The following is a 21,186-nucleotide window of genomic DNA, read 5'->3' on the forward strand; positions in this document are numbered from 1 at the left end:
TTCTCTGTATGCTATTAATCAAAAAGAATTAGATCATGGAAATCTAAACTTCCATCAACAAATATTTATTGAGCACAGAGTCTTCATTTGTGGTGACCTTTTGGCTGGCTACCCAAACCATTCCTAGCCCCATCTGAGCCATCTCCAACTACAAAAACTTGGAAGCTCAGAAATTCTCTTTCCCATTCTTGCTCAAAACTTAGGGTGGCTGTGTGATCCATGTTTTGGCTATGAGACATAAGCTTCTGAGTGGCTTCTAGGAAAGCTTCTGCTCTCTGCTGTAAAGGACAGTCATGGAGGAGAGCCCCTTGCTGCTGCCCCTTCTGTATTTTTCCTGCCTTAAAAATAAGTGTGTATGTGTGTATATATACATATATATATATTTTTGAAAGTCTGTTAATGAGGAGCAGTGGCAGCAGTCTTGTGACGATAAGGCACAAGCACAGGGAGGAAAAGCCAACAAGCCAAGCATACCAAAGTGTAATACTGGAAAGATTCTGAGTCCTAGGTGACATTGTTGAACAGAGAAACCAACCCCAGCTGCTGGCTGAGACATCTCACTATGTTAAAATACAAACCCTTTTTGTTTAAGCCCCTCTCATCTGAGCTTCCTGTTCCATAGCTGAGCCCATCCTATCTTGTACATCATTCAACAAACATTTATTAAGTTTTTTCTAGTACTAGGCACAATTCTAGGTATGAGCTTTACAAGGAGGAATAAGACATCTTTTGGGTTTTATAGCCTATTCAGGCAGGTGGCCAAGTTTTCTTTTCTTTTTTTTTTTAATGCAATAAAAATGTAAGAAGTGGCACAACTGAAGTCTCTAAATGTTAGCCTGAGCACATAAAGGAAGGGGTAGACTATTCCTCCTAGACTGAAAATGCTTTCAGAATGCATACTTTGTTCTTACCAGTACATCACTAGTGCCTCTCTGAGCATATTGTCAATGCTCAATAAATATTTGTTGAATTTGGTAACTGTTAGTGCTGCTTACTCTGCGCAAAGAATGGTTTCACCTCCATGCCCTTTTGAAGTTGAGTGTGGCCATGGGACTTGCTTTAGCCAATGAAAGGTAAAGCAGAATCGATACATGCCAGTTTCAGGTGGCAGCAGATAAAAATTGGTGCCAATTGGGGGGAAAATGTAATTGTAATGTATACATGTAAGGATAACCTGACCCCCTTGCTGTACAGTGGGAAAAAAAAAAAAAATTGGTGCCAAGCTCTCTGCTCTCTCTTCCTCTCTGTTTGTTGCTAGAACATAAACTAGCCAGACCTGATTGATACATCAAATGAATCACTAATTAAGTAAATGGACAAATGAGTCAATAGTGGCAGTGTTAGGAATGGATGAAAGGTGTGGAGAGACCCAAGGCAGGAAGTTTGGGGCTAACACTATTGGTTTCCTACCCTAATAGAAGCTGCCCCCTCACCCTTTTTTCTTTCCCGCTGGGAGAGCCTGCATCCCACTCTAGTGATCAAAAATGGCAAAAGCTCTTTTTTTCCAGCCTCCCCTGCTGCTAAGGCATAACTATGTCACTCAGTGCTGGCCAGTGGACCCTGGGGGAGAGTCTTCTGGAGGGCTTTTCTCTCAAATAAAAACACTTTCCTCATGGTTTAAGCCTCTCCACATAGAGTTTCTGTTATCTGGAGCCAAAAGCTTCCTAACTTAAACAACATTGATTGTGGGAGGTGAGGCTTAGTTGAAGAGAGAGAGGAAAGGGTTGAGCTGAGGAAAGCTTGGAAATAAAATCCAGAGCACTTGATGACTGATTGGGTGCAGGGGTTGATCAGTGTGCTGTGCACAACAAAAGAGGTTTAAAATCCAGTCACTGGAGTTCCTTGGTGGCTCAGCAAGTTAAGGATCTGACATTGTCACTGTAGTAGCTTGGGTCACTGATATGGCATGGTTTGGTGACTGGTTCTGCATGCTATAGGTGCAGCCAAATAAATAAATAAAACCCAGTCACTGATGTCAAGGATCCTGGTGGGAGAGATTCGTACTGAATGAAAACACCAGCTGTACCAGGCAGCCTATGCCAAAGGCCAATGTTTACTGTGGGAGTTGTGAGGAGGGAAGGAAAAGGGGTTGGTTCAGGACTCGAAGAACGGCTAGAGGAGTTCCCTTCATGGCTCAGCAGTTAACAAACCTGACTAGGGTGCATGAGGATTTGGGTTCAGTCACTGGCCTTGCTCAGTGGGTTAAGGATCCAGCATTGCTTTGAGCTGTGGTGTAGGTCGCAGATGTGGCTCAGATCTGGTGATGTTATTGCTGTGGCATAGGCCGGCAGCTGTAGCTCCAATTAGACCCCTAGCCTGGAAACCTCCATGTGCCGTGGGTGTGGCCCTAAAAAGCAAAAAAAAAGAATGGCTGGACTTTGGATTTGGATGGATAAAGAAGATGACGATAGTCTAGGCAGGCCCTTCCTAAAATATCTTAGATCAGATTTTATAGTTAGTACTTTACAAATAATCTTTGCCTTACAACTTTCATTTTTAGCTTTGTTTCAGCCATTTTCGTGTATTAGATGAAAGGCAGTAGAGGGACAATCTGGTTCTAACTAAATATGTAAGCATCATTTAAAATATGGCAATGGCTACTTAGAGTTCCTGCTGTGGCATAAAGGGACTGGTAACGTCTTTGGAGTGCACTGCACTGGGACACAGGTTCAATCCCCAGCCCGAAACTGTGGGTTAAGGATCCAGCATTGCCACAGTTGTGGTGTAGGTTCCAGAAACTCCACATATCAGGGATTGGGGAGGCAAAAAAGAAATATATATATGTGGCTACTTAATAAATCATTAGGTAGATACACTGTAGTTCCTTTAACTATTTCCTTACTCTCAGATGCTATGAGTTTTCTATGCTTGAATATCTAAAATAGTGCTGTGGTGAGCTCTTTTGGCTGCAGGTTTTCCTATGCCTCAAATTATTGCTTTAGGATGAATTTCCACAAGTAGAATAACTTCTTCAAAGAAATAGTGAAAGCAGCGAGCCTCACCAAGACACAACTGCTGCAATTCTTGATAAATAGCTAAATTGCTTTCCAAAATGGTTCTATCATTGCACATGAGAATTTTACTCCACATTGGAAAGTGCAAAACTGGGGAGTTCCCACTGTGGTTCAGTGGTAGTAAACCCGACTAGTATCCATGAGGTTGTGGGCTCAATCCCTGGCCTCACTCAGTGTGTTAAGAATCGTGTTGCTGTGAGCTGTGGTGTATAGGTCACAGATGAGGCTCAGATCCCAAGTTGCTATGGCTGTGGCTGGGTGTAGGCTGGCAACTGCAGCTGCAATTTGACTCCTAGTCTGGGAACTTCCATATGCTGCACGTGGGGCCCTAAAAAGACAAAAAAAAAAGTGCAAGACTTAGGAAGAACTTCATATATGTTATGGCTATCTTTATCTGTGAGCTAGGATCTCAGGACTCTCCTTTTCATCTACTTAGATTCCTAACAGGGCACCCTGCTCGTGTTCTGAGCTCACATGGTCTGAATATAGGGCTTAAGTTGTGGATATAGTTAACTGACCTAGAAAGCAATATATCTTTTCTAGAAATGAAACTCCAACCCTTTACCAAACAGTTAAACAAAGAAACCATTAAATGGCCAAGTAAATAATCCAACATAATGAATTGCTTTAAAACAACAACAACAAAAATTCTCTTGGTCTAAATAATAGTTAGGTTTCTTGAGAAATAAATGCTTCTGTCTTTCCTCACTAATCTTGAATTATTTTCAAATACGGCCCATTATGGTCTCCGTCCTCTGATTAGAATGGGCCATTCTAATTGGATTAGAATTAAAAAGGCCCTGCAGGCATTGAGAAAGGAACACAATCCTGCAAAAGGATGTTTCAAAGGGATGGCAGGGGCTTACCTCCCAGTTTGGCTAGATACCAAATGTCTGCATCATTGAAAGAAAAAAAAGAAAAAAAACACCTTGAGGTTACCTGCACAATGAATTGGCAACCTTTCCCCCAACTATAGGACTAATCAAAATTGAATATAGTAAGCTTCACTCCTCTGAAGTTCATTTCCTCTTCTATAAACAAAGGTTTTAACTCTAACTCTTAGTATTGCTATGAAAACCAAATGAGGTGATTATGTGAAGGTCTATGAAAACAGATTAAGAAATTATAATTAGCTTTCTGTTTTCATGAATAATAATGCAGCTGACATCTTGCAATTTATAGTTTACAGTACGTTCTTCTCAAACACTAATGTGCATGTGGATCTTAGACTCATTAGGCCTGGGGCATGAGCTGCTTCTGCTGCTGTTTCACACACCACACTTTGGGTAACAAGGGCTTGCAACAATTTGTAAACATGAAATTTTCTAATAGTCAGTTGTTCCTAGCAGACTTCACATCACCAATTTAGACGGTAGTTAGTGCATCCCATGTGTTATGTGAACACAACTTGAGGTCTTTACTGATTGCTGGAATAGACACCATGGTGGCCAAGTAATTGTCTTGGGTTTGACAAACTGTTCCTGGAAGGTGGATATCTCAGGAAAAATCCAAAGACAACAGGTCTTTCCTTGTAACCAGAGCTAAAGTTAGAGCTCAGAGCCTTGCCCCCGACAATTATTTAAGCTGAGGAAGTGGCAATTTTCATGGGTTTACTGCTTGGCAGGTTATCCGTTTCCCAGTGCTAGGGGATGCCTCCCTCTAAAACCATTGATTATCTCCTGAAAACAGTTTAAAATATGATCTTTTTAAAAAAGCTATTGAAAAGATGATGTGAGATACCAGGAAGGACCACCTTGAAAATGGAAGATTTCCCACAATCCCAGCACACTGTGGTTTTTACTGTTACAGTTCCTTTCCAGATGACACATTTTTATGTGCCATATATTCTTGATTCTAAAATACCACCAATTTTGTATGCTCCTCCTGTTGCAGTGGGTTAAGGATCCCGCACCATGGCTGCAGTGACTTGGATCACTGCTATGGCGAAGTTTCCATCCTTGGCCCAGGAATTTCTGCATGCCTCGGGTGTGGCCAAAACAAAACAAAAAACTCATGCTATAAGACTCAGCATCAATTTGGTAAAAACTTTTTAGGGAAAACAAAAAACAAAAAAAAAAACCACCACAGGAACCGATTAAGAATGTCCATCAGAGTTCCTGTTGTGGCTCTGCAGCAGCAAACCTGACTAATATCCATGAGAATGTGGTTTGATCCCTAGCCTCCCTCAGTAGGTGAAGGATCTTACATTGCTGTGAGCTGTGGTGTAGGTTACAGACACAGCCCAGATCATGTGTGGCTGTGGCTGTGGCTGTGGCTGGCAGGTGCAGCTCTGATTCAGCCCCTAGCCTGGGAACTTCCATATGCTGCTAGTGCGGGCCTAAAAAGCAAAAAAAAAAAAAAAAAAAAAAAGTCGGTTTAGAATTGCACCTTATGTTGTAGTCTCTGTACACAGGTGGAAAAAAATTTTTTCAGATACAAAACAAGGTTTAGAAAAGACAGGTTTATTGAGGCAAGAGACACTGTTAACACAGCAGATGGACTTCCTGATAATCAGGGAGAGCTAACCTGGGTTCATGGCTGTGTCTCTTTTTATAGCCCAAAGACAAAGCAGTTCGAGGAGTGGTCTTGCCATAAATCTGTTGACCTGCTGATTGGTTGGGGAAGAAGGAGGTTTTTCTGATACATTTGCGGGTTGGTTGGGGGCGTATGTTGCCCCTGTATGGGTGGGGTAAGGAGTGGGCCACATACCTTTTCTAGTAGGGGCTGGAAGGAGTAAACCAGGTTGATCAAGTGGAGGAGGTGAGGAGTGGGCCACATACCTTTCCTAGTAGAGGCAAGAAGGAGTAGGCCAAGTTGCTGGGATGGGGAAATGCTTAGGAACATTGTAACAGTTACAGTGAGATGGGTGGGATGATAAGGGTCTGGCAATTCTTTTTTTTTTTTTTTGGTCTTTTTTTGTCTTTTTGCCTTTTCTGGTGCTGCTCCCTCGGCATGTGGAGGTTCCCAGGCTAGGGGTCTAATCAGAGCTGTAGCTACCGGCCTACACCACAGCTCACAGCAATGCTGGATCCTTAACCCACTGAGCAAGGCCAGGGATCAAACCTGCAACCTCATGGTTCCTAGTCAGATTTGTTAACCACTGCGCCACGACAGGAACTCCAGGGTCTGGCAATTCTTATCTCGGCTGGAGGCTTTTTTCAGTTTTATCTCCTTGGAGGAGCCTTGAAGTCCCACACCTTAGAGTTGAGGAATATAGTAGGAAAAAAAATATTAATCTATTTTACTTCGCTGGTACCAGGAAGTGTTTTGTTTTTTGTTTTTTGTTTTTGGTCTTTTTTTCTTTTTCGGGTGGTACCTGTGGCATACGGAGGTTCTCAGCCAGGTGTTGAATCTGAGCTGTAGTTCCCGGCCTACACCACAGCCACAGCAATGTGGGATCCGAGCTGCGTCTGTGACCTGTACCACAGCTCATGCAACGCCAGATCTTAACCAACTGAGAGGGCCTAGAGATTGAACCTTATATCTTCATGGATATTAATTGAGTTCATTAACCATTGAGCCAGGAGGGGAATGCCAGGAAGTGTTTTAAATTACTTGATTTTTTTAGTCAGAAGCATATTCATCTGGTTCAACATTCAGAAGATACAAAAGTTGTCAGTGACTTTTCTCAGCTGTCCACCTCTCTACCCCTCCCTAGAGGCCCCTGAGCTTTCAGTCTTGTGTGCTGGTCAGAGGTATTTCGTGCTTGTAGCTACAAGTGAAGTCATTATTTATTTATTTATTTATTTAGGCTGCACCTGAGGCATATGGAAGTTACCAGGCCAGTGACTGAATCTGAGCTGAAGCTTCAATCTTTGCTGCAGTTGCAGCAACCCTGGATCCTTAACCTGCTGTGCCACAGTGGGAACTCCTGAAGTCATATTCTTTGCCCCCTTTTCTTACATGAATGGGGTCATATCATACTTCTTTTCTGGAATCGTGAGTTTTCACTTAACAAAATATTATCAGGGTTGATCCGCTTTGGTGGCTCAGTTGGTTAAGGATCTGGCTTTGTCACTGCTGTGGCTCTGATTACTACTGTGCCACAGGCTGGATCTCTGGTCTGGGGAACCTCCCCATGCTGTGGCCACAGTCAAAAAAAACAAACCAACAACAACAACAAAAACTATTGATCCATCCACATCAATCCACATCCATCCACATGCCCAGACCGTTTGATTTCTTTTGTTTTCCTGAGATTGCATCATAAGTATTTCTCTATCTTTCTATCCAATCACTATAATTATCCTTCTCAATTGCTGTTTGGTTTTGTGGGGTGACTGGGTTACAATTTGATAACAACTCCCTGTTGTTGAGCCTTTAGGCTGTTTCAGGGTTTGGCTATGACAGGGAACATGGGATGACTATTTATTCATTCAGCAAGTATTTATTTGACAACCATGAATTGCTATTCATCAGTGTACCAAAGTGCCTTTCCCTATAAGGAAATAAATAAGAGCACAGAAGTGCCCCAGCCCCCCATGGAGTATCTGAGTATAGTCCAGGCTCCCACATGGGGAGAAGAGAGGTAATGACAGATCCGCCTATAAGCCCTGGCCCCTGTGAATGAACGAGTCTGTTAACAGCTTATTCATCAGGTGTGTGAGCTTGATTAACGTGCATCCAGCTCCCACGTGTTGACCAAGTCACTGCCCAGTCACTGCAGTGAATGTACTAAGGTGGTAAATAAGGAATTGCAATGATTAATACTTTGTAAGCACTTACCATATGCCAGGACAACCCTCTAGGAGGTATTATTTTCCTATTTTATACATAAGAAAACTAAGGCACAGATGTTAAGTAACTTCCAATCCACATAGCTGTGATTTGAACCCAGACAGCCCAGGTCCCTGACCAGCTACACTGCGATGCCCTCAGGAATGTTGTTGGACTCAACTGAAGGGCATGTTTGGTCTTTGTTCTGTGAGACCTGATCTCTTTCCCTTCTTAAATTTCAACAAGGGTAAACTTAATGTGCCTTTTCTTTTTTCTTTCCATTTGCTATAATAGAAAAAATAGGAGTTCCTGTCGTGCCTCAAGTGGTTAACGAATCTGACTGGGAACCATGAGGTTGCAGGTTCAATCTCTGGCCTTGCTCAGTGGGTTGAGGATCCGGCATTGCTGTGAGCTGTGGTGTAGGTTGCAGACGCGGCTCGGATCCTGCGTTGCTGTGGCTCTGGCGTGGGCCGGAGGCTACAGCTCCAATTTGACCCCCAGCCTGGGAACCCTCCATATGCCATGGGAGAGGCCCAAGAAATGGAAAAAAAAATCATAAAATAAAAAAATTCTTTACTAAAATGACAAAAAAAGAGAAGTGGGTTTGTTTGTTTGTTTTTACAGCCACACCTGCGGCATATGGAAGGTCTTGGGTTAGGGGTCGAATCAGAGCTGCAGCGAAGGCCTATGCCACAGCCACAGCAACACAAGATCTTGCAGCAATGCCAGATCTTTAACCCACTGAGTGAGGCCAGGGATAGAACCTGTATCCTCATGGACACTAGTTGAATTTGTTTCCGCTGTGCCACAATGGGAACTCCCTGCCCCAGTTCTTTTTTTCTCTTTTTCTTTTTGCTTTTTAGTGCCACACCCACAGCATATGGAAGTTCCCAGGCTAGGAGTCAAATTGAAGCTACAGCTGCCGGCCACAGCCACAGCAATGCACGATCCGAGCCACATCTGTGACCTACACCATAGCTCACGGCAACGTCGGATCCTTAACTCACTGGGCGAGGCCAGGGATTGAACCCACAACCTCATGGTTCCTAGTCGGATTCATTTCTGCTGCGCCACAATGGGAACTCCCCATGCCCCATTTCTGATAACTCTATTTCTTCTCAGCTGTTGGGACAAAAGGCCCTCTTCACCCCAGAATACTTCAAATGCCAAAACAAATAGCAACTTACTGCCAATGGGTCCACCTACAGCAATTTTTCTTTGTTTACTGTAATGGAAGTAACAATGAAGACACAAAAGACTGACAATGAAAAATGGGTCCCCCTCCTCAGAAGTAGCCACTCTCGGTAGTGCTGTGTCTGAACTTTTATATGTGTACACATAGGGAATCTCCCCCCTTTTCAGTATAAATGGTAACATTATTTACTCCTCGGATCCTTGGGGTTTTTTATTTTAACTTTTCCTATTTACCGATATATCTTGGAGAACTTTCCCTATGAGCACATTCAGAGCGCCCTTACTCTTTTCTATGGCTGCAGAGAATTACAGTTTATGATACTTAGGTTACTTCTAGATTTTTACCATTACACTTGGTGCTGTATTTAACAACCCTGTGCATATATGGTTGGGGGGCAGAGGGACTCCTGTGAGTATTTCTGCAGGATGAATTCCTACAAGCATTTATTTTAAAACAGATGGCACCAAATTGCCCACCAGACTGCAGTTTTTCAGTGGAGACTGAACGAATAGGCTTGATAGCTAAATCATTTAAAATAACCAAGACTATTTTTATATGAGAGGGCAACTTTACAACTTTAAAACATAAGCACATAAGCAATAAAGGAGAAGAATTGTAGTGTTTTGTTTTGTTTTGTTTTTTTCCTTTTTTGGCTGCCCATGGCATATGGTGTTCCCTAGCCAGGGGATCTGAGCCACAGTTGCGCCCTGAAATGCAGTTGTGACCTAAGCTGCAGCTGCAGCCACACCGGCTTCTTAACCTCACTGCCTCCCAGTGCTCCCAAGACACCGCCTATCCTGTTGTGCCACAGTGGGAACTCCTTTCTTTTTTTTTGATTGCGCTCAAGGCATACAGAAGTTCCTGGGCCAGGGATCAAACCTGAGCCACAGCAGTAACTTGAGCCACAGCAGTGACAACACTCAGTCCTTAACCACTAGGCCACAAGGGAATTCCAAAAATGATACTTTTTACTGCATTAAAATTTTAAATTTCTGTTCCATAAACACATCATTAAAAAGTTAAAAGACAAAGCCACAAACTAAGAGAGGATATTTGCACTGCATTCAATGGAGCTATTATTAGCATCAACATCTACACATTAACAAAAGGCAAACACTTGCCTCACCCCAATAGGGAGAAGCCAAGAACAAGCAGTTCAGAGAAGAGGAACATGAAAGGGCAGTGAACATACAAAATGATGCCTAGCCTGTAATCAGGAAAATATCAATAAAGTGACAGTGAGATAGTATTTCACACCCCTCAGTTTGGCAACATTTAAAAAAATCTGGTAATACAAAGAGAAGGGATTAGATAATAAGGTACTGCCTGGGAGACTCCATATGCTGTGGGTGCAGCCCTAAAAAGAAAAAAAAAAATGTGTAAGATCATAAATGATTGTTATTTGCGGGAATTAAGTTTTGAGATAATTTGTTTTTTTTGCTTTTTAGGGCCGCACCCACGGCATATAGAGGTTCTCAGGCTAGGGGTCTAATCAGAGCTACCGCTGCCGTCCCACACCACACCAGGATCCAAGCCACTTCTGCGACCTGCACCACAGTCCACGGCAACACCAGATCCTTAACCCACTGAGCAAGGCCAGGGATCGAACCCGCCACCTCATGGTTCCTAGTCAGATTTGTTTCCCCTGTGCCATGACTGGAACTCCTTGGGGTAATTTGTGACACAGCTGTAGATGACTAACACAGTGTGTCTGCGATGTTTTGCCTGATGGGTACCAGATGGCTGCCTTAGCTCCATCTTCCATGTTTCCGTAGGACAGCATCTCAGGCAGGAGTAAGGGGGGAGGAGAAAAAGAGTATCTCCATATGTACCTTGCTCCTTTTATCAAGGAGGAAAACCTGGAGTTCCCACTGTGGCTCAGTGGTAATGAACCTGACTATTATCCTTGAGGATGCAGGTTTGATCCCTGGCCCCGCTTGGTAGGTTAAGGATCCAGTGTTGCCATGAGCTGTGGTGCAGGTCACAGACATGGCTCAGATCTGGTATTGCTGTGGCTGTGGCATAGGCCTGCAGTTGCAGCTCCAATTCAACCCCTAGCCTGGGAATCTCCATATGCTACAGGTGCAGCCCTAAAAAGACCAAAAAAAAAGGAGTTCCCGTCGTGGTGCAGTGGTTAATGAATCCGACTAGGAACCATGAGGTTGCGGGTTCGGTCCCTGCCCTTGCTCAGTGGGTTAATGATCCGGCGTTGCCGTGAGCTCGTTGCAGACGCGGCTCGGATCCTGTGTTGCTATGGCTCTGGCGTTGGCCGGTGGCTACAGCTCCGATTAGACCCCTAGCCTGGGAACCTCCATATGCCGCGGGAGCGGCCCAAGAAATAGCAAAAAGACAAAAAAAAAAAAGGAGGAAAACCTTTGTTGGGAACCACCCTGCAGATTACCCCTTCTTGTTTTTTTGTTTTTGTTTTTGTTTTTTGTGTACCTGGGGCATGTGGGAGTTCCCCAGCTAGGGATCAAACCCAAGTCAGAGCAGCAACACTGGCTGCTGCAGTGACAACACCTAACCTGCTGCTCCAAAATGGAATTCCACCCCCTTCTCATTGGCCAGAACTAAGTCTCGGAATGGCCTCTAGCTGCAAGGGAGGCTGGGAAATCAAGTATCCAGCCTCTCAGCTCCTCTGCAGGAAGTGGATAAGGACCAGTGGGCTGGGAATGGCTTCAGTGCAGCAACAAGTGTCTCCCAGCCCTTTCAATCTGTCTGGTAGTTTTCACCTGGCATCATTTAACTCGTTTCTTCCCACTCTGTATTCACTGTGACTAGATGTTAGGCCTCCATTAGATTCAGGTTAAACACTATTGGCAAGGTTACTTCTGAGTGATGCTGTGACCTTCATGCTCTCACATCAAGAAGCCCCAAGTTCTTCACTAAATAAACCTTTTACAAGATTTAACTAAAGGGTGGTGCACCATCAATGAAAAGCTAACTCAGAATCTCCATGTCGTCTTACTTCCCGAGAGAGCTCTGTCCTGGGCGGTTTCATGTATTTTATGTTTATGGAAACTCTAGATTCTCCTATAAATTCCTTTTGGCTTGGCTTGGAATGGTGTGTGATAAGAAGTCTCAGTTTCTTGCATGTCATTTCCTCAGGGCTGATGAGTCATATGAACAATGGAAGCCCAGTGTAAAATGCCTGAGAGGATTATGAGCAGACTTTAAAAATCAAATGCAGAAATGTCGGAATGTGATCCTTTCTCTATGGGGTCCAGTGGGGGTTCTTGGGGCTGTGAGTATAATGTCAAGAAAGAGAGGAAATGAGATGAACCTTCTCAGCTGTTTAACATCCAGGCACAGGAATGGGGGAAGAGACACTTCCCATAGGGCCTTCCCAGGGTGCACTGGTGAATTTCTGCTTTGCTTGTTTGCATAGAGGCTGTGCTGTGCCTCCTGTGGTCTCCATTGTCCCCGTGGAACTGAAAAATATTCTGACTCAGTGAGGACTGTGGCCTAATCCAACAGCCAGGTCTGTGGAGCTAGGTGTCAGGGCATGGCGCTGTCTTTGAAAGAGGCTTCTCCAGGCCCCAAAGTATGCAAAGAGCAGGAGACCTTGCTTTCTGTTTCACTGGAAATAGCCAAATGACCAGGAAGGATAATACTTCAGCATGACCTTGGTTGGGCCCATCTCCAGCTGCTCATCCTTTCTCTGCCACTCAGTGGCAGAGGTCTCTGTCTCCCTCTCTGGAGCCTTCCCTGTCCATCCCCAAAGCTCCAATATCCTGCTGTCACCTCAGACACATCTTAGATAAACTCATCCTCCAGCCAGTTTTCCCAGCTCTGTCCCAGGTAGAGCAGCCCCACCCCTCCCAGCACCCAGACTAAAAATGAGGCACCAGCCATGACTCATCCTGCCCATCTAACCAGTCTCTAGGTCCCAAGAGTCTCTGAGGCAATGGCTTCATTAACTTATCTTTCTTCAGCCAACGCCCTGGCCTGGCCACCAGCATCCCTCAGAGGATGAAGCACTGTCCTCCTTCCCCATCCTCCAGCCTGTCTCATCGCCCTTTTAGGACTCCTGCCTGAGACTTCTCCCAGCTCCTCTTGCACGTTACAAACGGATCATGCCTTCCTCTGCTGACTCCACATTTCTGTTCTACCTCATCTCCCAGATCTATCTGTTCCAGAAGCCTTGGCCTTTACTACCCTTTGAAAACAAGAGACATGCTATGTGCCAGGCATTTTATAGCCATATCTTAAATTTAACAGTTCCTCAACAGCATAGGCAGTATTGTCCCTTTTACAGATGAGAAAAACTGAGGCTGGGAGAAGTTACACACTGTTACAACGCCTATAAATAGCAGAGCTGAGATTTAACCCTTGTCTGCCTGATCCAAAGCCCTTCATCCTGTGTAATTGCCTGCCATGACACCAGGTTCCCTCTCTGTAAGGATCTCATGCAGCTCCTTGTAACACTACCCTCCCTCTTCCTTCGAGCTTCTTCAAACCCCTTCATGCACAGGCTCTGCCGCATAGCTTCTCTGATGGTTCCAGCCCATGCTCCTCATTCTCATCTCTTAGCTTTTTTGGCAGGAATCTCAGTCCTGGCACAATTTGGTACTTAATTATAGATTGCCTTGTGTGGCTTTCTGGCTATTTCTCATTTGTCTGTCTTGTTCCCAAGAAGCGTAGGTGTCTGAGTTAGGGGATGGTGCCTCCACTCCCTCCCACCTGCCAGGGCCTCCAGGATGGAGCTGGACAGGACAACCTGATTTCCCAGAGTCTCAATGTTCCAAAAGCTGACTGGACTCCACCCATCCTTTACCCCAGCCAATCGGTGGCCTCAGATCTCTGTGTGTTTGTGATCCTGCACCTGCGCACCTGCATGCACATATATGTGTGCGTGCGTTTTTCTCTGTTGCGGACACGTTTGGTCAAAATACACCCTGCCAGGAGTTTCCATCGTGGCGCAACCATGAGCTTACGCATTTGATCCCTGATGTCACTCATCGGGCTTGCCGTGACCTGACCTGTGGTATAAGTCTGTGCTGAACAGCAAAACAAACAAACAAATAAAACGGAGGTTAGAGACCCTAAGAAAACCCCTCCTGACCAAAGACGGTGCCTCTATCGTGAAATTTCACTAACATAATCAATGGAGTTGGGGTTGGTGGGAGCATAGACTGTCACAGCTCCTAGATTATGGAGCTGTACTGGGGCATTGAATAGACAGGGGACAGGGGAATCTATTCCAGTTCCTTTTTCTTTTTCTTTTTTTGTCTTTTCTAGGGCAGCACCCACAGCATATGGAGGTTCCCAGGCTAGGGATCTAATGGGAGCCATATCCTCCGGCCTACGCCAGAGCCACAGCAACGCCAGATCCGAGCCGCGTCTGCAACCTACACCACAGCTTACAGCAACTCCAGATCCTTAACCCACTAAGCGAGGCCAGGGATTGAACCTGAAACCTCATGGTTCCTAGTTGGATTCATTAAGCACTGAGCCACGACGGGAACTCCTCTATTCCAGTTCTGATTCTGCCTCCGTATGGAACAGAGAGATGTGATGAACTGAGAGACGTGATGACGTGATCTCATCACTTCGCTGCTGCTTTGCACCACTTTGGGGCTTGCAACATCCTCACCTCACCTCAGGTGGTGAATGGTGTATGGTGAAATTGGCCTCCAGGTGGGTGCAATTGCCCGCCGGCTGTAAGGAAGCTCCAATCATCTCTACCCAATCACCTCCCTACCCATCTCTCTACCCGGGTGCCCCCATACTTGCCGTCCCAAGCTGTGCATCTTTGTTGGGGTTAAATATTGGCATCTCAAACTTCTCATTTCAAAGTGAGAAGAACACTGTACAGTATGATGCCCCAGACACTTAGAATGATCGAGAATTTAGGTTGATTTCTTCTGGATGCTTAGGATGCAACAAAAAGATTTGAGGCTTGGAGGGAGAGCAGTGACTGAATATTGATGTGCCAGTGAAGGGAAGGGCCAGGGAGAAGAGAAGGTGAGAGATGGAGAGGCAGTGGTGAAAGCCTCTCTTACTTTACAAATTTGCTAGTGGCCAGTCCTAACATGTGAATGAACACACTAATGAATAAGCAAAGGCATGCTTGCGTAAGAAGAGCAAATAAAAATAATTGTGTAACACATCACACATGCCCTACGGAGCCTGCAGAAGGAACCTAGGGAGGGGCGTCACTGTGAGATGCATGGGTGGTATGATCTGGGTTCTCCTTAAAAACCAGAGCCAACTGGGCAGCCCTGGGAAGGGGTCACCATCCCTCTGAAGGGAGGCCAGCATTTCATTCCTCTACTGCCTCAGTGTGTTGGGGAGGGAGGTGCCTTCTGATAACCATCTTTGGAGGTTTTGCAACCCCATGAGTGAATCCTTGAGGGCTGAGAGCTGAGCAGCACCCTCCTTAAGTCTGGCCCAGCGCGGCGGCCACCTGTACTCCTGGGATACAAAGCATGGGCAGAGGGGGCGCTAGCAGGGCCAGGACGCTGCTCGCGAATCCATCCGGGGCCTTCTGTGCTTTGTCCAGGGCTTGGGGCCTTTACCAGCCTTTGGGAACTTCCTCCTGACAGAGCCTGACAGGTCCAGGCAGCCGCTGCCAGCGCCACCCGTGGGTGTCCCTGCTGCCCGGGAGAGACAGCTCCATTCCAGGCTCCAGGCTGGCAGGGCAGCTTGGCGGCGAGTTCTGACAGGAGGGCGGCCCGTGCTCGGGCAGCCCGCCTCTGAAGGGTTCTTCCCCACCACCGGAGGCCCTGTGCTGGGCAGATGGACGAACAGGTGTTCAAAGGGGACCCGGACACCCCTCATTCCATCTCCTTCTCCGGCAGTGGATTCCTCTCCTTCTACCAGGCCGGAGCTGTGGATGCCTTTAGGGACCTGGCCCCTCGAATGCTGGAAACGGCCCATCGCTTTGCCGGCACGTCGGCAGGTGCAGTGATTGCGGCCTTGGCTATCTGCGGGATTGAAATGGGTAAGACCTTTGTTCTGGGTTCCCTGTGGAATCTGGAGGGATTCCACAAAGCAGGAGGATGCTTGGCGATGCTTTGGGGATTAAAGCCAGGTCTTGTGGGTGACAGGACAGGAAGAAGCCAGTGGAATGGGACATCATTTTGAGGTTGGGATCTTCCAGGTCCCAGTCTCTGACCACTGAGTGAGATTGGAATGGTCTCTCCCTCTTGCTCAATGCCCTTACCTGTGATGCTCTGTCTGCCAGGGTCTGGGAAGGGGAAAGGCAGTATCCCTCCCAAACATGCTGGGCTTGGCAGTTACACCATGGCACAGTCATACACTGGGGTGGAGAGCTGCTCCTGCCTGGCCTCCTTTCAAATGCAAATATCCTAAAACAGCTTTACCTCTTCCCAGCTTGCTGTGGCTGGATTCATCAGACCAGCTTCCAGGTGGCTGGAGGTGAAAGCCCTGGGGCTGGAGGGATGGCCAGAGGGGGCACCTGGGAAGGAATGTGGGAGATCTCTCTTTGCCTTCTGCCCCGCTAGTCCAGGGGGCCCAGAGAGGATGATAGGCCACACCAGAGGCAGAAGCACCATCCCATGTAAAGGGAGCAGCCCCACACAGCAGGCCTAGACCAGGTCTGAGAGGGGCCCCACATCCACTTGGGCTGCCTCGGTGGTGGTTGAGGGGGCACGTTTATTTACTTTCTGCTCTGCTATTCCATGCCAGTCTCTGTTCCAGGCTCTGGGAACAAAGTTCCTGCCCTCATGGAGGAGGGAGAGGAGACATGTCACAAACATCCAAACAAGCAGTCTTACAATGTCATGTGTGGAAGTGATAAGAGCTGTGGTTAACATTACAGCAGGAAAGGGTCAGAGAATAAAGTGGGGATTATTTTAGAAAGGGTGGTCAGGAGTTCCCGTCGTGGCTCAGCATTTAAGGAACCCGACCAACATCCATGGGGACGTGGGTTCGATCCCCGGCCTCCCTCAATGGGTTAAGGATCTGACATTGCCATGATCTGTGGTGTAGGCCACAGACATGGCTCGGATCCACAGACATTGCTGTGGCTGTGGTGTAGGCTGGCAGCTGGAGCTCTGACTTGACCCGTCGCCTGGGAACTTCCATTTGCCACAGGAAAAAAAAAAATTGTAATGCCCATTCACTGAGTACATTTTGTGCAAGATACTTCTTTTCTAATAATTCACAAGTAATAAATTCTTTCTCACTGTACAGAATTCACACAATGCAAAAGTACTCACAGGTTTTTTTGTTTGTTTGTTTGTTGTTTTTTAAAGCCTCCACTCACTTCCTCCTTGTCCCCAATCCCACTTTCCCTCCTGTAGCCAATGGAAGGGCTCTGCTTGGACCCCCCCCCCCTCTTTTTTTTTTTTTGTGCTCGGCTGCAGCAATGCCCGATCTGAGCTGCATGTACAACCTACACTGCAGCTCACAGCAACGAGGGATCCTTAACCCACTAAGGCAGGGATTGAACCCTTATCCTCATGGGTACTAGTTGGGCTCTTAACCTGCTGAGCCACAATGGGAACTCCCTTTCTAGATTCTTTTTTTATGCCTAGTCCTCTATGAATGTAGCAGTTTATGCTTCATTTACACAATGGACGCTAGGACAGCCTTCAGAAAGGGGCTGGGGTGAGGGCTCCCACTCCCTCATCCTGGAGTCACAGAATTCCTGCCTTTGGGACACCGTGCCTCTGGGAACCTCTTTCCAGGCACCTGTGTCGCTAACTACTCCATTCATTGCTCCTGCCCTCCTCAGGTCTTTATTTCAACTTCTTAAAATACACCATCTGAGAGGGTCAATGGTGTCCTTACATCCAGGCATTCAAGGACTTCAGAAGTCATTCAGTTCAGTCTGTTCAATAGATACTGCCCCAGACTGCCTTGGACAGTATGGGAGAGGAACTCAGACCCATGAGAAGGACACTCGACTGCAGTGTAACCAAGGGCTGGGCCGCATGCTGGACCATGTGTGTGTGATTGGGAGGGAGTTGAGGGAGGGGTGAGATGCACGTGGGACTTGCTCTTTATACTCGGCTGCGTGTTCATGAGATTAATCCACATCACTCCTGTGTACATCATTCGTTTTAACTGCCATGGAATTTATTATTAACCAGCACCTCCTCTGTAGCAGGCGCCAATCTAAGTCTTTGGCGTGTTAACTCATTCAGTTCCTGACAACAACCTCGTGCGGCGGAAACTATTATCATGTGCATTTTACAGAGGAGGAAACTGAGTCTCTGAGAGTTGAAATAACTTGCCTAAGGTCATACAGACAGTGGGTGGTAAAGCTGGTGTTTGAACCTAGTCTGGCCTGCTTCTTGACATTGCAGTGTCAGGGGGTGTGGACTCTGGTGGTGTGGATACCACAGTCAGAGAAGCCTCTCTGAGCTGGTGAGATTTGCATAGAGACCTGAAGGAGGTGAGGGAGTGAGCATGAGAGCATCTGGGGAGAGCATTCAACGAAGACGGATGTGTGCCTTGTGTAGCATCCTGTCACCAGTGAGAAACAGAGCAAGAACCAGGACTCGGTCTCCTGACGTTCTTCAATCCTCTTTACCTCTTTGATCTCTGTCAGTATTTATTTCATTAAGACTATATCACAGTTCATCTAGCCGCTCTGTTGATGGACACGGCCAAGTTTTTGTTGTTGTAAACAATACTGCAGTGGGTATCCTCGTTTGTGTCTCCCAGACCCACGTGGAATTTTCCCCAGGGTACACATCGAGTGAACTTTACCAGACTTGGCTAAATTACTCTCCAAAGTGGTTGTACCAAATCTTTTTCTTTCTTTCCTTTTTTTTTTTTTTTTCTTTTTAGGGCCTACCTACAGCATATGGAAGTTCCGAGGCTAGGGGTGGAATCAGAGCTGCAGTTGCCGGCCTACGCAGCAGCACTAGATCTGAGCCAAGTCTGCACCCTACGCCGCAGCTTCTGGCAGTGACAAATCCTTAACCCACTGAGCAAGGACAGAGATTGAACCCACATCTTCATGGACATTACATTGGGTTCTTAACCTGCTAAGCTACAATGGGAACTCAATTCTTCTTTTTTTTTTTTTTTTTTTTTGTCTTTGTAGAGCCACACCTGTGGCATATGGAGATTCCCCAGCTAGGGGTCTAATCGGAGCTGTAGCCGATGGCCTATGCCACAGCCACAGCCACAGCCACGCTGGATCCTTAACCCACTGAGTGAGGCCAGGGCTCAAAGCTGCATCTTCATGAATATGAGTCAGATTCGTTTCCGCTGAGCCACGACCGCAACTCCTTGACTCTTCTTCTTGACCCCATCTTCCCCTATTTGAAAAGCTCTCTGGGGATTTTAATTGAAATTATATATTCCCAAATATAATATAGTCTGTCTATTTCTTCTGGCCTGTTTTGTCTTTCAGTATAGACTATGCTTGGCTTTTATTTAGATTTATTAGTTTTTGTTGCTATGAGGAATAGGATCTTTTTTCCTGTGGCATTTTTTAATCTAATAGATTCTTGCTGATATATTGGATGTTGATGGTTTATGATTATTGATCTTATTTTGACCAACTTTGTGAGATTTAATACTTCTGAAAGTTTCTTGGTAGAATATGTCATACTTTATGTGTAAATAATCACACTATCTGTGTATAGACAGAGGTTTGTCTCTCTTTCAAAAATTCTTCAGAGTTCCCATTGTGGCTCAGCGATAAGGAACCCGACTAATATCCATGAGGTTGTGGGTTCAATCCCTGGCTTCACTCAGTGAGTGAGCTGAGGATCTGGCATTGCTTTGAGCTATGGTGTAGGTCGCAGACAAAGCTCGGATCTGGTGTTGCTGTGGCTGTGGTGTAGGCTGGCAGCTACAGCTTCAATTCTACCCCTAGCCTAGGAATTTCCATATGTTGCAGGTGTGGCTATAAAAAGAAAAAAAATAGAAAAGAAACTTTATGATAGAACACTTACCATGCTCTCTGCCATAATTTTTATATTTTCTTCAAGTCATTAAATTCTTCACTTGGAGTTCCCATCATGGCTCAGTGGTTAATGAATCTGACTAGGAACCATGAGGTTTCGGGTTCGATCCCAGGCCTTGCTCAGTGGATTAAGGATCTGACATTGCTGTGAGCTGTAATGTAGGTCACAGACGTGGCTCGGATCAGACATTGCTGTGACTGTGGTGTAGGCTGGCGGCTGTAGCTCTGATTCGACCCTTAGCCTAGGAACCTCCACATGCCACGAGTGCAGCCCTAAAAAGCAAAATAAATAAATAAATAAAACGTCCATTGCCCAGGCTTCTCCCCCAAACAAATTAAATCAGGATCGCTGGGGATGGAACCCAGCACCAGTGTTTTCAGCTCCCAGGTGATTCCGATGTGCAGGATGGCTGAGCCCCAACACACTTTGCAAAGCTAGGGTATACTCCCTCCCTAAGATTCTAGGACTGCTATGACCAGGGGTGGACTTTTCGTATGGGAACCTGTATAATGCCCATCATAGTCCTGAACTAAAATTCCATATCTGATTATTAATGGGGAATGGATTTTTCGAGGGAGAGAAACAGTTTTACGACAGTGGCTTTACGACGGGAACTCCTATGTTCTCCTTTTTAAATCCACTCATCAGGTAATTACATTTTTTTAACTTTGGATTATTATGAATAATGTCATTATGAACATTCATGCACATTTAAAAACTTTTTAATAACTTTTGTAGTGGAAAAATGTCTGATATCTTGGGAAGATAATATAATGAACCCAAAAGAACCCATCCTCTAACTTCAACACTTATCAACATTTACCAAGTTTCACCTATATACCCCCGACCATGCTTTGTTTTGTTTTTTATCTTTTAATTTTTTAAATTTTTTGGCCACACCTGCAGCATGCAGAAATTCTCAGGCCAGGGATCAAACCTGCACATAGCAGTAACCTAAGCCACTGCAGTGACAACATCAGGTCCTTAACCCAATGAACCACATGGGAACTCCTGATTTTTATATTTTTAAATTTTGAAATAAGTCTAAATCTGCACAGAAGTTGCATGTAACCTCACTAGGCTTTGTTTTCTGTTTTTGTTCTTTTTTGTGTGTGTGTGTGTGGGAACGTTTTGGGACATGTCTCTGCAGATAAAGACTGTGAGTCTGAACAGATGTTGGGAGGAGTGAGGCCAGTCAGTCTCACAACATAGGCCTGTGCTAGGCAGGTACCAGCTTCAGGGGCTGCCCCCCCACCCTTGCAGGGTGATGGGAGGGACCAGGGACTTAGCTGACTTTCAGTTGAGCTCATCAGATGATTTTGTTTTGTCCTCTAAAAGTAATTATTTTCCACTTCCTTGGACCCTG

At 45.8% G+C, this 21,186-nt stretch overlaps 1 protein-coding gene across 1 annotated transcript in view; it reads left to right on the forward strand.

Moving 5' to 3' along the window:
* Positions 1 to 15,066: 15,066 nt before the first annotated feature.
* Positions 15,067 to 21,186, forward strand: part of PNPLA1 (patatin like phospholipase domain containing 1) — a 40,226-nt gene continuing 34,106 nt past the window's right edge. Inside the window, 1 exon segment of the mRNA XM_047797454.1 lies at positions 15,067 to 15,871. Coding sequence (XP_047653410.1) covers positions 15,667 to 15,871 — 205 coding nt within the window. The 5' untranslated portion in view covers positions 15,067 to 15,666.

The sequence above is a fragment of the Phacochoerus africanus genome, chromosome 9 (genome assembly GCF_016906955.1).
Source record: "Phacochoerus africanus isolate WHEZ1 chromosome 9, ROS_Pafr_v1, whole genome shotgun sequence".
Lineage (NCBI taxonomy): Eukaryota > Metazoa > Chordata > Mammalia > Artiodactyla > Suidae > Phacochoerus > Phacochoerus africanus.